This window comes from Acipenser ruthenus, chromosome 15 (assembly GCF_902713425.1).
Source record: "Acipenser ruthenus chromosome 15, fAciRut3.2 maternal haplotype, whole genome shotgun sequence".
Lineage (NCBI taxonomy): Eukaryota > Metazoa > Chordata > Actinopteri > Acipenseriformes > Acipenseridae > Acipenser > Acipenser ruthenus.
Window position 1 is genome coordinate 5361872 of NC_081203.1, and position 15149 is coordinate 5377020.

General features: G+C 37.5%; 1 protein-coding gene across 2 annotated transcripts in view; it reads left to right on the forward strand.

Annotated features, from left to right (window-relative positions):
- The window catches only part of LOC117422365 (collagen alpha-1(V) chain-like), a 126950-nt gene extending 112031 nt beyond the window's left edge, over positions 1-14919 (forward strand). The window contains exons 50-66 of one of the 2 annotated variants that reach the window (XM_058986989.1): positions 355-462; positions 938-991; positions 1106-1159; positions 1266-1319; positions 1440-1493; positions 2037-2144; positions 2545-2598; positions 2698-2751; positions 3109-3216; positions 3300-3353; positions 3904-3939; positions 4347-4400; positions 4543-4801; positions 5010-5122; positions 6063-6131; positions 9495-9728; positions 11996-14919. In XM_058986989.1, the coding sequence (XP_058842972.1) occupies positions 355-462; positions 938-991; positions 1106-1159; positions 1266-1319; positions 1440-1493; positions 2037-2144; positions 2545-2598; positions 2698-2751; positions 3109-3216; positions 3300-3353; positions 3904-3939; positions 4347-4400; positions 4543-4801; positions 5010-5122; positions 6063-6131; positions 9495-9728; positions 11996-12142 (1614 nt within the window). In that variant the 3' untranslated portion in view covers positions 12143-14919. Of the gene's footprint in view, positions 1-354; positions 463-937; positions 992-1105; positions 1160-1265; positions 1320-1439; positions 1494-2036; positions 2145-2544; positions 2599-2697; positions 2752-3108; positions 3217-3299; positions 3354-3903; positions 3940-4346; positions 4401-4542; positions 4802-5009; positions 5123-6062; positions 6132-6187; positions 6257-9494; positions 9729-11995 lie in introns of both variants that reach the window. The other variant, XM_058986990.1, reaches the window with a different exon arrangement.
- Positions 14920-15149: the final 230 nt, after the last annotated feature.

Here is a 15149-nt window from a genome sequence, read left to right on the forward strand (position 1 = left end):
GTATAGGGAATATTTTGTACTGGTGGAAGGCTAAATTCAGTATAAATGTATTTAAAGTTTAAAATCTAGTGGTCATTTTAAAAGCGCAATAACACACAAGATGTGCAGTAGTTATAAAAGCACTGCCCTTCCTAGGCACTTGTTATTGCTTATGTATATTATGATTTTATATTCTATGCATTATGCATAACTGTACAGTAAATTACATAGAAGTGTGCAGGAAAATTGTCATTAGAAGCAACAGTAAAAACAATGAGATGTGACATCAGCCATTGATTTAAAAAAAAAATCTATAGCATAGTATTATCATGCATAGTTTATAGTTGTGTTAAAAGTGTTGTGTGTTCTTTCTAGGGTCCCAGAGGTGAGAGAGGGGAAAAGGGCGAAGCTGGACCTGCTGGTTCAGCAGGCCCCCCTGGTCCTAAAGGTCCTCCTGGAGATGATGGCCCCAAAGGTAGCCCTGTAAGTATGACACTTCTACTTTCCCATTCACGGATCACCTTTTCAAAATCACTGGGGTAAGCTAGTCTCAACCCATAGTGATATAAAAGACATACAATGGTTCAATACATCAGATAAATGGCTTCTTAAGTCTGTAGCTAGATTAATGGGTAGACTTGGCAAAGACGATGAACTTAGAAAGAAGGATCAAATGTAGAACTAATACATAGCCAAGCAAAAAAGACAAGCTGATAGAATCGGATATATTGTGGTTAAAAGAAGAAAAATACAACTAGGGGTATATAAGATGCTACAAAACGGCAGAGTTACCCAGCGCATCATCATCATTGCTGTTGTGAACCATATTGAATCTTGTCTAAATCCATGGGACACTCAGTTTTATCATGCAGGGTTGATCCGTTAAGTCTTTGTTGTGGGTTTGCTGTTAATCCATTTCTTCTGTATATAACCAGGTTGTGTTTTTTTTTTCTTTCAGGGTCCAGTCGGTTTCCCTGGTGACCCAGGTCCTCCAGGAGAGTCTGGCCCATCTGTAAGTCCACACATGACCTTGTCAATAGATATGAACATCTGTGATAATACAGGAGTTCTGTAATAGTAACAAAACAAGGTATGCAAGTTAATTTGAACCGTGTCATCCCCACAGGGTCTGGATGGTCCTCCTGGTGACAAAGGAGATGATGGTGAAGCTGGACAACCTGTAAGTGACGCAATCATTCCCTGCTGTGTGTTACACTGAGTGGCAGCATGTTGCCCACATGTTACTGTACAGTGACCATCTCCTTTTGCTTTTTGCCCTTGTCTAGGGGTCTCCTGGTCCTACTGGAGAGGCTGGCCCTTCAGGTCCCCCAGGGAAGAGAGTAAGTTACCCACAATTCATACAAATGATATCCTTATCTAAAAAAAATGCCATCAGGAATTCTTTGGCACTACCTACTTCGTTCAAGACATTTAATATATGTGTTGGTCATCTGTTGTAGGGTCCACACGGAGCTGCAGGCCCTGAGGGAAGGCAAGGTGAAAAGGGTGCTAAGGTAAGGAGTTTTTTTTAGGGGAAGGTTGAACTGAATAGAATCTCACTACCCTTAATAAATACTGTAAAGCATTGCAGCAAACATAATGAAGTCAGTGCAGTGGTGTCGCCATATTCGTGTATCAAGGTAAACCTTTTTAAAGATGCTTACTTTACCACCATTATTGGATTGGCAATAGTCTGTTCCTAAATCTCCTAATGATGGTGAATAGAACTTGTCTTCCACTCCCAATTCAACTGGTCTTGAATGGAGGATTAGTAGAAGTTGTAATCCTCCATTCCAGCAGGTGGCGGTAGATCATTCTGTGGCACGCTCACTTGGGCTAGAAAGAGACAAGATCAAATAGAGAAGATGGTTACATCTGAATTCTCTGCCAATTAGTTTAGGAAACATATCTTGTCGGCTTTGTGGAAATTGAAGGAGAGGGTGGGTTAATCACGTTCTTTCTTCATTGTAATGCTTAAGATGCCAAACCTGCACAATGGCACATGGCATGGTGCAATGGCATATATTAATCTCTGTGCACCTTTCGTTGTTCAATAGGGAGAATCTGGTCTTGAGGGTCCTCAAGGAAAGACTGGTCCAGTTGGTCCACAAGGAGCTCCAGGAAAGCCTGGCCCAGAGGGTCTCAGGGGAATCCCTGGTCCGGTGGTAAGCATATACAATCACAATTCACTACTGCTAAGCAGCTGATCACTATAAGTGAAGCGTCTCAATGAAAAGAAGAATATCAGTCAAATCAATTGCAATAGGATTGCCACAGTTAAAGTGTTATGGACTGTAGAGTAATAACATACCTGTGTCTTCAGGTATTTGAAAACAATAAACTCACTTACTATATAGCAAATACATGATAGGGCTTCAGGTCATTGGTATACCACAACTTATACATTAAGCAACCATCCATCACCAGTTACAATATATTATTTGGTGAACATATAAAATATGGTAGAATTAAAATTTGCGCTTGATGTTTTGCAGTCCTAAGCACTGGTGTTTTTTTTAACTTTTAGATAAAACTAAACTTTTTTGTGTGTTTTTGTGTTTTCAGGGTGAACAAGGTCTCCCAGGTTCACCTGGTCCAAATGGCCCTCCTGGTCCAATGGTAAGTGATACGTGACTTTAAATTGTAGCTAACCTATTATTGTAATTGATGATACAAACAGAACACGTGTCAAACTGTTTTTTCTTCTTCTTTGTTAAGGGTCCTCCTGGTTTGCCAGGTCTCAAAGGTGACTCTGGAGTAAAGGGTGAAAAGGTAAGGCTTGAAGCATCTTGACATTTCTTACAGGGATTTTTCTACCATAAGTACAAGTTCAAGGTCATTCAATCGTATAATTCTGTTCAGAGAAATATATAATATTGTATACTGAAGTTCCTCTGTTACAGTCAGGAAGAGGAGTGGAAATAAGTTATCCCAACAAAGGGCATATTTCAGGTTGTCTCCTAATGGAAAGGGGCTGACAAGCGAGTTTCCTTACTGCTGAAGCACTCTTTATATAGGAAGTAGGGAGTTTTCTGTATATATTGTGTTGCTTCAGATCCTATGCTATGCCACCCATTGACTAAGTAGGATGGTGTGTAATGCTCTTTTACTTGTTGTTCTTAAATTCAGGGTCATCCAGGTTTGATCGGTCTGATTGGACCCCCTGGAGAGCAGGGAGAGAAAGGTGATCGGGGTCTTCCAGGTCCTCAGGGGGCGACAGGTGCTAAAGGAGATACTGTAAGTATTGTTTCCTCCAGATGAAAATGAAACTGCATGTGGTTAGCTACTGTACACTAACGCATTGCTTTTCTGTGTTTTAGGGTATAAATGGTCCAACTGGTCCAATTGGCCCACTTGGTCCTCCAGGATTACCGGTAAGTAGAAGATCTGGGGATAAAAAGATACCTGCTTCAATGATGTTCCATGTATTGTTGTGGGGGGAGGCATGGGGTTCGACTCGAAAGCAATTGGTACAGTTGGTGCAGTTGGGAGCCATAGAGAATGCAACCTGAGCTCATGCTAAAAAGGGTTTAGAAAGACAGAACACTGTACTTTCAGTTTACGAGTGCAGGGCAGATTCTTTATGATGTCACCACAAAGGTACAGTACTGCCAGCATGGTAGCAGCTGTTGAGACATTGACTTCAACTGGGATCTTTCTTTCTCTGTGTCTTCCAGTCAAGGTACAGTACTCTTCACAACTGTGTTTTACTGGTCTAGATTAACAAAACAGTTGGCATACAGTTACAGTACGTTGGTCAGTTGGTATTGATGGGAGATAGTGGAGATTCCCATGCTTGTTCCAAAGACCTGTGTCCCCTTTCAGGATACGTAAAATGATCTGTTTTTTTAATTTTCACTTTAACATGGAATTGTTCATTATGTTTTGAACGATGCACATTTTCTCCTTTCTTCTTTCTTCAAGGGTCCTCCTGGTCCAAAGGGTGCTAAAGGTTCATCTGTAAGTACAACCTATTGGATCTCTGACGAGGGTCTTGGTTTAATAGATACATGTACAGTATAACATACAATCCTCAGCCCCAGCAGACCCTGCTGTCCTGGCTTGGGCGGAATTCTCACTCCTCCCACTGCTTCCCTTCATGCAACCTTCTACTGGCCAGTATATTATGGAGTGTGGGCACCATTTATTTATTTCTTCGCTTGAGTGCTTTAAAAAGGGGTTGAAGATTTACAGTATTTACTAAACTGTAATGCAACAGATAAAAGGAATCCCCTTACCATTCCCTTCGCAAAGTGACATTTTGTTTCATACTAATTTTATGTACTGGATTTACAGTAACATTGACAATTGCAAGAAAGCATTATTCCTAAGCTAATAAGATGGATTCTTCTTGTCTTCTTCTGTAGGGTCAAACTGGTACTAAGGGTGAAACAGGTGTGCCAGGCCCCCCTGGTCCTCCAGTAAGTATTTTAACCCTTTAAGTTTTGTTTTAAGTTAAAATTACAAATATTAAAAAGACTAGGTTATAATACCAAAAATAAGAAGTAGGTTATAATAAATAATTAATTCAGCCTGTCTACTCTTATTTTCTTTCAACCCTAGGGTCCTCCTGGTGATGTCATCCACCCTCTGCCCATGCAATCCTCTAAGAGAAACAAGCGCAACATTGACGCGAGCAAGCTCATGGACGAGGGCAACCCAGACAATTACATGGACTACGCTGATGGCATGGAGGAGATCTTTGGCTCCCTCAACTCTCTGAAAATGGAGATCGAGCAGATGAAGCACCCCCTGGGTACTCAGAACAACCCTGCCCGCACCTGCAAGGACCTGCAGCTGTGTCACTCTGACTTCCCAGATGGTGCGTTAAGGGTTTAGGGTTATTTCAATGGGCCGCTAGCAGCACAGGGTTCTTTCAATAGGCTACTAGCAGCACAGAACCAAAAACATATATCTTTATAATAGGTAGAATGATCTCCACACTTTTTCAAGCAATCCAAGTGGATTTTGCCAGTTTATTCTTATTCACACGTACATTTCAAGCTTACATTGTAACTGTTGGTTTGCAGGTGAATACTGGATTGATCCTAACCAGGGCTGCTCCAGAGATTCCTTCAAGGTTTACTGCAACTTCACAGCAGGAGGGGAAAGTTGCATCTTCCCAGACAAGAAATCTGAAGGAGTAAGTGCTGTTGAAAGAAAACGCAAAGTTACATCTCTGTGTCTCTTCAGATTGAAAGCAGAACCACTGTCTCTCCAATATCATAAAAATATATATCCTACTATTAACGTAAGCAAACTGTCAAATGATAAATCAACCGTTGCACACTTTGAACTTAAAATAAGCCTCCATGTTAACTGACTGCCTTTGCTATTTCTGCCTGAAGACTACTACCCTACTGTGACTCTGAAGTCTCCATTAGATTGTAGCACAACTGGCACGTCTCTTTTCTCCAGTGGGACTAATTGAAATTCAAAGCTAGGTCTTTGAACAGACACCTGAGTCCCGTGCTATTGAACCTCTTCAGCCTTAGCCATGCTTAAAATTATGAAAAGCCTACAAAATTAAATATCTATTTATTGAGCACAAACTGAAATTGTATCTAATTTCCGCTAACACTTCAATATACATGTATGATTCTTTTTTCTCCTCTGTTGTTGATAGATTGTTCTATCACAATAAATGGAGGTTGTCAGCAGTCGGTCCCAACGTTTATTTTATTGCTGTTTACCAGAGGCGTTATCACAGAGTGATGGCACTTTCATTTATTTCTGAATGCCTTTGCACAGTTTTTCAATGTTCAGCCAGTAGGAAACATTAATGCAGCCTTTGAATACTTAAGATCCCTCTTTAAAGTACAGTCAGTGGTCCTGTGTATAGAACATTTAAATACTCATTGAAATGAAGCTGCAATGTAACAGTGTCTTTCATTTAATTTTTCAACAGATGTAAAATTATATTTTGAAAATGAAGTAGATGAATCTCTATTGATTTGGATGGTTGTGTAGTTGCAGTCAGGTTGACTACGTGGCGCAGTTTTTAGTTTTCAACTGGGCAAATTAAATGGCATTTCCTTATTTAATGTGGCTTTTTTCCCTCTCTGTCCCGCCTCGCACACTAGGCTAGAATCACATCCTGGGCAAAGGAAATTCCAGGCTCCTGGTTCAGTGAATTCAAACGTGGTAAACTGGTAAGCCATCCTCCCCAGTCTGTTTCTCTTCCTTTAACCAGTTTCATATTTTACAGAGTAAAATGGCTCGTTGGCCCAAAGATGTGCCTGGTTCTTGGTATAGTCAATACAAGCGGGGGTCACTGGTAAGTTGCACATCAAGGTTTTGAGTCTTGAGTCATGCATGTCCTTGGCACCAGCTTCAATCAGTAAACCGCATGTGTCACTGGTTATTTGCTCAAGTAAGTCTAATAGTAAAGGTGTTATCTTTATCAAATGATAGAAGGTTTGGGACAAGCTTTTTAAAGAAACATATCTTTTTGGTTTGCCGGAAGGGTTCTTTAGCACCTTCCTGAGAGTGATCCCATCCATAGTGTTTCTCCACAGATGGCATACAATGGCTAACCTATACCACAGCTCAGAGAAGACAAAAGTCAAATTTAGTGTGAATAGGAAACTGCATTATTTATTTTGAAGTTATTGCCCAACCGTAATTCTTATTCTTAATAAAGATTTCACCTAAAAGTGACTGTATACCTCAGTGCATGTGGTGTGTGCTACCCCACACGTTTACTACAAAAAGGGATTGGGTTGCAGACTGTCTGTCTAATTTTCAAGCTAAGCTTGAAGAAATTGTAAGTTATGGCCGCCTCATAACAATCCCTAAAGACCCGAGACAGCACACCACAAGTATGACAAGATTAGACCAAATTGAAAACAACTGCTCTTAAGCAAGCTTATAAAAAAACATCCTATTCTGATACAGTTGCATTTTTTAACCGATGCTAAATGACGGTTCTCTGATCTCCATTTTCTTTGACTCAATAAAGCAAGCTCTGTTTTGACAAGGAATGCAGTCACTTTAAACAAGTTGCACAAGGTCTCCAGCCACACTTGAAATGCGGCAGTGCCGGAGATTATGAGGTAACAATATTACATGGTCATGGCTTGCTTATTCAGCTCTGGGGCAGGGGATGGGAAGACATGGTGTCTCAGATGCCCTGCCAGGTGCTTCATCTGCTACAGTAGTTCTCAGTGGTGTTCACTTAGTGTTGCACTCTTCTTATACCTAAACCTGAAAAGAGCTATTGAAATTGGAGGCATGAAGGGAATAATGATTTAAGATTTAACAAAGATTCAAATCCCTGGATCCTGTGTTCCAACAAGTTATTCCAGTTCACAATAATATTGGATTATTTGAACTAGTGTCATTAGAGACATTGTTTTTTCAGTGTCCCCAGATTCAGTCATTTCTAAGCTTTTTCCATTACACTATTGTTTGCTCAATTGGTGTTGGAACAAGTTATGGACATGATGTTTAAGAAAAACAGTAATCATAGATAAATACAACTTGTTCATAATAATAATAAAAAAAAAACATAATCTACCGTAGCACAACATATACCAAGAACTGGATACATTCATCATGATCCAATCCATTACAATTACATTTCCACCTGCTTAAGGTGTTTAACGTTTTCCAAATATTACTGTTAACTTGTTGGGACTTAATTATTGGAACTAAGTTGTTGGACTTGGATATGAAAGCTGATTTTATAATATAATTATATATCCACGTAAACTGGTCTGCTACATGCATAGTGCAAATTCACCAGCCGCCTGAACTCCAGTTTTGGTAGCCATTTCCTGGTACCTGTCCTTTAGCCATTGGCTCTGCATGTGCTTCTCTCATGGTCAGTCATGTTAATCTCTCAGAAGAAGAACCCCATATGGATCAAGCGGAGCAGAAATGGTTGGTATGAGTGTAAAGTGTTGTATGGTTATGTACGTAAATCTCTGTACTATACAGGCACAGGGTTAATGGAAATATGTCTTCTTCACACCTTTGAGAATATTTAAGAGTCAACAACAGCAAATCACACTGCTTATATTTCATTTTCAGATGAGTAATTACCTAATGTCAGTTATCAAAAGATGTTCTTGCCTACAGTGCAGAAGAGTGTAGAGGTAGACATTTTTATCCCTCTTATTTAGGCTTTAAGGGAAAGGCGACTGAAGAAGAATCATTGGGTCATTCTTTAAAAAATAATAGAACTGTTTTTAATTAAATCTCAATCCCTCTCTGTGAAAGTGCCTTCAGCTTTATAAATTCAAATTCCTATTAGCACGGTCTTCGATTATAAATCAAATATGTAGATAAGACTTTTAATTAAGTCTTGGCCAGAATCCCTTTTTTGTATTTGATGTCTCTGAAAATGGTTAGAGGATTTTTTTTTTTTCCAATCTGTTTCCCGAACCAGTACCATTTAACAGACAAAGAAGAATAGAAGAATAGAAAATATTATATTACAGGCAAGGGAATAACAGTTAATGACAATGGAAACATTTCATAACTGAAAGCTGCTTAACACAGACACAGTAGGTTTCCTCCAGTACCCCCTCATTCAAAATCAAATTGTTTAAAAACTAACCAAGTCTTTACAACCTCATTAAAACTGTTTATTACTGCTGCACAAAGGAACCATCTTACATGTATTATTAGGCCACAAGAGTGTCTGAAATCTGTCTTTTGTTCTACATAGGCAATACAAATTATTAACGATTTACCAACAGAAGTATGCGTTATTGAATATATGCTAGTCATAAAATATTTTTTAAACAACACATTTGATCAGACATTCTGCTTGTCTACAAAAATATCAAAGAGGGCTCTGTTCTTTTTTGTATCTCCTAACATGTCAAGTATTTTACTTGTGATACATGGGGTATTTCAAATACTAATTTCAGTGCATGAATACATAATGTTATGACTTTAATAATCCATTGTATGTTAAAAGTATAATACCTGAAGATGTTCTGTATGTTTTGCAAGGATAGGCAATATATTCAACAGGCTTATGAAGTCTGTCTAGTTTAAGGTAACAAACCTCACACAATAATGTGAGTATAAAAAAAATAATAATAATCATTACTGTCCAGCTAAAATTCCAAACACAAACCCCATATAACAATGTTGGTATTTTTGGCTGACAAGAAAAAAACCTTTAACTGCATGCCATCGTTGTGCAAGTTACCATTTGATCCCTAATTAGAGGTGTTTGATGCTGTCAGCACTGACTTCTTCACCAGCTTCCATTTGCACCAAATCTACAGAACTATTTTGGAAACCAAACTGTGATACGCTATACAGGTGGTGTCAATTACAGAGAATACCATCCTTTTTACAATGTTTACTTGCGTTACTGATCGGCTAGTAAAAGTAAGGACAGCAAAAATAATACATCTCCCTGCACCAGTTGGAATTCTGCTCTATTGTATTGTGGTGCTGTGAAAACTTGACATTATATCAGTGTGACATATTGCTCTCCAATTGTTCCTGGTGCTGGTATGTCACTGCCTAGTTTTTCCTTCCCTGTCAACAAGCTCTCATACGTGGATTCAGAAGGCAACCCCATTGGAGTGGTCCAGATGACCTTCCTTAGACTGCTGAGTGCTTCTGCCCACCAGAACCTCACTTACAACTGCTACCAGTCTGTGGCCTGGCACGAGTCATCCCAGGACAGCTACGACAAAGCCATCCGCTTCCTGGGCTCCAACGATGAGGAGATGTCCTACGACAACAACCCCTACATCAGAGCAGTAGTCGATGGCTGTGCTGTAAGTACTGGTTCCTTTATTGGTTTGAAAACCACAATTTAGCGTCCTAGTATCTTTGATCAGTGTGCATGATACATTGTTACAGCTGAATAGGTTAAAGAAGAGCTAGAACCATGCATAAGAACTTGAAAATATTAATTTCTAAATATATATATATATATAATCCAGGTCTGGCAATAAAACGTGAAACAAGCAATGTGATTGGTCAAGCGAGGTTCCAGCTGTCTGTATATTGGATGGATACAGACAGTTGGAGCCTTATCACATATTCTAAATCACTGCACTGCCTCACAGAATTTAAAAGTATCGGACAGTAGCTACCTTGCTTTTACAGTTACAGATGTACAGCTGTAACTATGAAACTGGGTGACCAATTACCTGCAAATCCCAAAGTAGTAAGTAGACATGCCGATTTGGATGAGGAACAATTAAATGAACTTGAAGATAGCAACAAAAAAAAACAATCGCTGTCTTTATACTTAGTCACCCCGACTTTGTCACTTAAAATAATGTATTTTTAGTGGTTTGTAAACGCTACAAAAAACCACAAAAAACAACCACAAAGCCCCGAGGTGTCCGTATATTCGACGTATATGGACGGCCTGTCGGGCTTTATTGCATAAAAATACAGTCGGCTCCACTTATTTGCATATTATTTAATTGCAAAAATTGCTTAATTGCATAGCATGCAGCTGGTCCCATTTTTTAGTGCATCATTTTCTATGATTGCATGATACAGTTAAATGCATAACTCGCTTAATTGCATGAAGCTGTGCGGTCCCGAAGTCCATTGTACATTGCATTTTAATTCGGATAATTGCATAATCCAAAAAACGTTCGAGTGTTTAAAAAAAGAAAAAAAAAAGAACGTTGAGTGTTTCAGCAATAGCAGTGCCATAGAGCGCATAGCAACGGCATGGCAGTGGGAAAAGCAGGCAAGCTTATTTTTCTGCACTTGTACAGTATTTTGGATTACTTGTAGTTATTAGTAATAAAATGTATAAAAATAACTTAGTTTATGCCGGCTGTTATATACATTATTTTACATTTCATATAGTCAGTTGCCAGGGAATAGTGTACATATAGACCTATTGTCATTGTATCCCATTGTATTCCCTCACTCCTGTTTATGTGCATACTCCAGTTATGTGCATGACCTCACACCGGTCCCAAGCCCATGCAATTATGCAGAGTCGACTGTATATATATATTTAAAACTGTTTAAATAACGTACTTGTAAGTTTTCTTTTCATTGTTAACATCCTGACAACTTTTTACATTTATAACTTCAAAGTCTGTTTCAAAGCTATTTTCAAAATGTCTGCTCTAGTGCACTGATAGTGTAAGGATTATTACACACATTGTCAAACAGGTAACACAGCAATAACAATCCATGATGTGGTACAGAACAGAAAAACCAGAGCACTTGTTTGTTTTTTGTTCTTTTAAATCGCTCTTCCTGCAGTGATTTAGAGGACAGATCTCAAACCCCAGTGCACTAGAGCGGACAGTTTGGAAAGAGCCCTGAGACTTTAAAGTTATAAGTGTAAAAAATTGTCAGGATGTTAACAATGAAAATAAAAATGACAGGTACGTTATTTAAACAGTTGCAACATGTGGGGACATATAACGCTGTATTTTTCAGAACCTCGCTACTTACTCTTTAAATACAGTGAGTAGAAAGTTGTAAAACAGTAAAAATGTTACGTTTTAATCCTTTCTGGTAACCCCTATCCTGTTTCCTGAATTTAGCAAAAGCCACTTGGAAGTAACTATTATAAGGAACTCCATATTCCAAATATCAGGAAATAATTGTGTGTCTGCAAATTAGCAAGAACATTTCTACTGCTATTTGTATGCTTCTTGTTATTTTAAGGTAATATCCTCACTAGCAGACAATTAAACTGAAGAGCAGAACAATAGTTGTAAATGAAATCGGCCCCCACACAGCACAGCGAACAGTGGTACACACTGAATTAGATGTCAGGGTCTGAATATTTTTATTTTGTTACCATCCATTTAAAATACATATATGGGGAAACATTGCATCTGCTTGCAGAGGTACAGGAAAGATTATATATATATATATATATGTAAAATCCAGATTTGTGAAGCATTACCATCGCAAATCTTTTAAGCATAATTAATTTGATGCATGTAATAAAACGGCCAAAATATGTGCTAAATGTTCTTGGCAGCAGCCCTACAGCAAATGTTCTGGCAACCTGCCTGTTTTATTCTAATGTGGTCATTTTGATTTTTTTCAGGCAAAGAAAGGCTATGAAAAAACTGTACTGGAGATCAACACACCCAAAGTGGAGCAAGTTCCTTTTGTCGACATCATGTTCAACGATTTCGGCGAAGCGTCACAGAAGTTCGGTTTTGAAGTGGGGCCCGTCTGCTTTATGGGTTGAGACGCCACAGAGAAACGGAACGAGAAAGCATCACCATTTTTTTTTTTTTTTTTTACCATTGAGTCTCCAAAAAAAACAGAAAAAAAAAAGAAAAAAAAAACAGCAACCTTTAACCTCAGCGTGCCTTTTCCGTCACATGCAGGTTTTGAAATGGACGAATCTGACATTCAGCTGCGCTTTTTATGTTGTGCGCACCCCACTGCTCCTCATCTCTCCAGTAACAGGAAGGCTTTCTTTGGTGTAGGTCCAGAATCACATGACCCAAACAACCCTAACACTTGCCATTGGGAACATTAAGCATTGGAAGGGTGGGACTTGTACAAACAACCAACCTTAAATGCCAGTGTATTCAGTCTTCAAGCTTTGCTTCATTTTGTGCATATCGTCCACCTATTCTTTACAATAGGGCTTTTATATTTTATATATATTGTATGTTTGTAAGTAAGTTTTTGTATATTTTTTTCTTGTAATTTGTTTTATATATATATATATATATATATATATATATATATATATATATATATATATATATACAGTATATATCTGGATTCAAAACATGCATGTGACCCTTTTTTCTTTTTTAATGACCAAAGTTATTTAAAAAAAAAAAAAAAGAGTTACGACCAAGTTCCATCTTTTTGTTGAGGTATTGAATGCATCAACTTTTTTTGTAATTAAAAACTTAATTATAATAAAGGTTAAACAAAACAAAACAAAAAAACCCTGTACAGCTCTATCATCTGAGCATTCATTTTTATACAAAAAAAAAGATGTACCACAAGAAAAACATATCTGTCTATCGCCTTTTGGAAATCTCCTTTTTTGCAAGGTGACTGTTGTAAACTTAGCTTTTTGTGCAAGTTTCAAGTTGATTTGGTTAATGCTTGCTCTTTTATACTTCCATATCGTTCTGTATGCAATGGGAGATTATATATGGAGGGATATCACGCTTCTATAAGAAAACATAGGTGCTATTTTTTATTTCCCTCTGTGGTGCTATATATTTAGTTTTTTATGTAAGTAAAACACTGGTGGTGCCCTGCCATTGCCAAATCTCCCAAGATCTTTAGTTCCTGCTTTTTGACAAGACAATAAAACTGTACCTTATTGCAAGATCTTAGTTAATGCATGGCGTTTTCATATTTATACACAGGGCAATTTCCTTGATGTTTTTGTGTTCTCTTTCTTTTTTAAGCTTGTATAGCCCATATAGAAAGCAAATTATTGATAAAAAAAAATTACATATAATAATAATAATAACAGGATAGTAATAATCGCTGTTTGTATTCAATTGCTGAATGTTTGTGGTGCTAACTTATGTATTTTATATTTTAGTTACAGGACATAAAAAAAGCAACACAAACATGCTTGCATGTCATGGCTCCTCAACTTCCAAGTGTTTTGTAAAAGGCTCTAATTCACGAGCAAAAAAAAGTACAATTCTTAAATGTACACTCCAGGCCTTTATGGGGATGCCCTTAGTATTTTAATTTAGCGAGTCAAATTCAATGTAATTATCAGGCTAAGAAGAGGTGAGACATCAAAATGTTTGTTTAAATAAATTACTTAGATTCTTTATAGTATTACTGTACAACCCCCAGCAATTTCTAAATTGTCACTTTGTTGTCAGATCTTTATAATTCCAACCACATGCGATTCACAGCTACTGGATGCGGTGTCTTAATGCCTGCCAGTTTTAGGGCAAGAGGATGGGGTAATTTTTGGGATACATTAACTGGTTTTCAATCAAACAAAAGTAAAAAGTAGTGCTATCTATCTTGCAAAAATTGATGTTAATACTTTCCAACCAGGACAAATCTAGTTCATGCTTGAATCACACAGAATAGCATGTTACAGCTATGGCTTTAAACCACACACCCCTACATGTGTGTTGCAAATGTCTTCAAGGAAAGAGTTGGGACCTGAAGTTCTAAAATCATTTCAGAGACTACAACGGATTGTAGAACCACCCCAAGTACATATTTCTTCTTTTTTAAATGCGATTTTTACACAGCCAAGCATCTTGTTACTTTGAAAACTTGAAGACTAGAAGGCAGTGCCATCCACCCTCTGTGGAATTACTTGCAACATGACTTCTGGTGTTGTGCAATTTTTTATTTTTTTTTTGCAAGTTATAGCACAATTGTGTTTATGTATATCAGTTGACTTTACTGGGGACACCAACTGATTTCACAGCTCCACTTTGGCTCAAAAGGCCAACATGAGAGCTTATCTTATATTTTAAAAAAATCTGTTTAGGTCATGTGATTCTTCAGTCTCTATGCTTTATTGCACAAGGATTGACTTTATATACTAGGGTTCACTCTTGTGATTGCTATAGCCAAACCATAGATTTACTTCCTACTTCTCTCAGACAACTCTGCATAAATGCAATAAAATTAAAAAAATGTAATTGTCTGATTTTTTTTTTCTTTTGATATATATATATATATGACTTGAACAATTTCAGTAAATAAAAACAAACAAAAATCTGTGAACTATATATAGATTTTTGGTACAGTACCTGTGGCCCATTAGACATACTTCAATGATATTGAAAAGAAAAAAACATTGTACATTTCTTGATCCTTCAGTAAAGTGTAATAACTGTCACACCAATAAAGGTGCTTTTATAAGAACTTTTTTAAACCTGTGTAAAGGATAGAAGATATATTGGTTTTTATGTTAATAAATTGAAGTTTACTGTGCCCTTCCACTCCTTTGAGGTGTGACTCTTGTATGTCTTTCGAAGCATTAAAACCAAACTGTATGCATGACTCATTAATAATTTTTGCCTGTTGTTATAAATGTGTTGGTTTTTATGGTGCTATATTTAAAGTTTACATGCTAAAAGATGAGAACAACCAAGCATTTTAAATATGTCAAAATTGTGAAATAAAGGGAGGGGGTCTTTAAATTGTGACCAGTTACGTTCCCCAGTTTCTTATAACATCTCATTCTCTTGCTATTTTGTAGTATATTTATTGTATTATTTAAGAAAATAAAT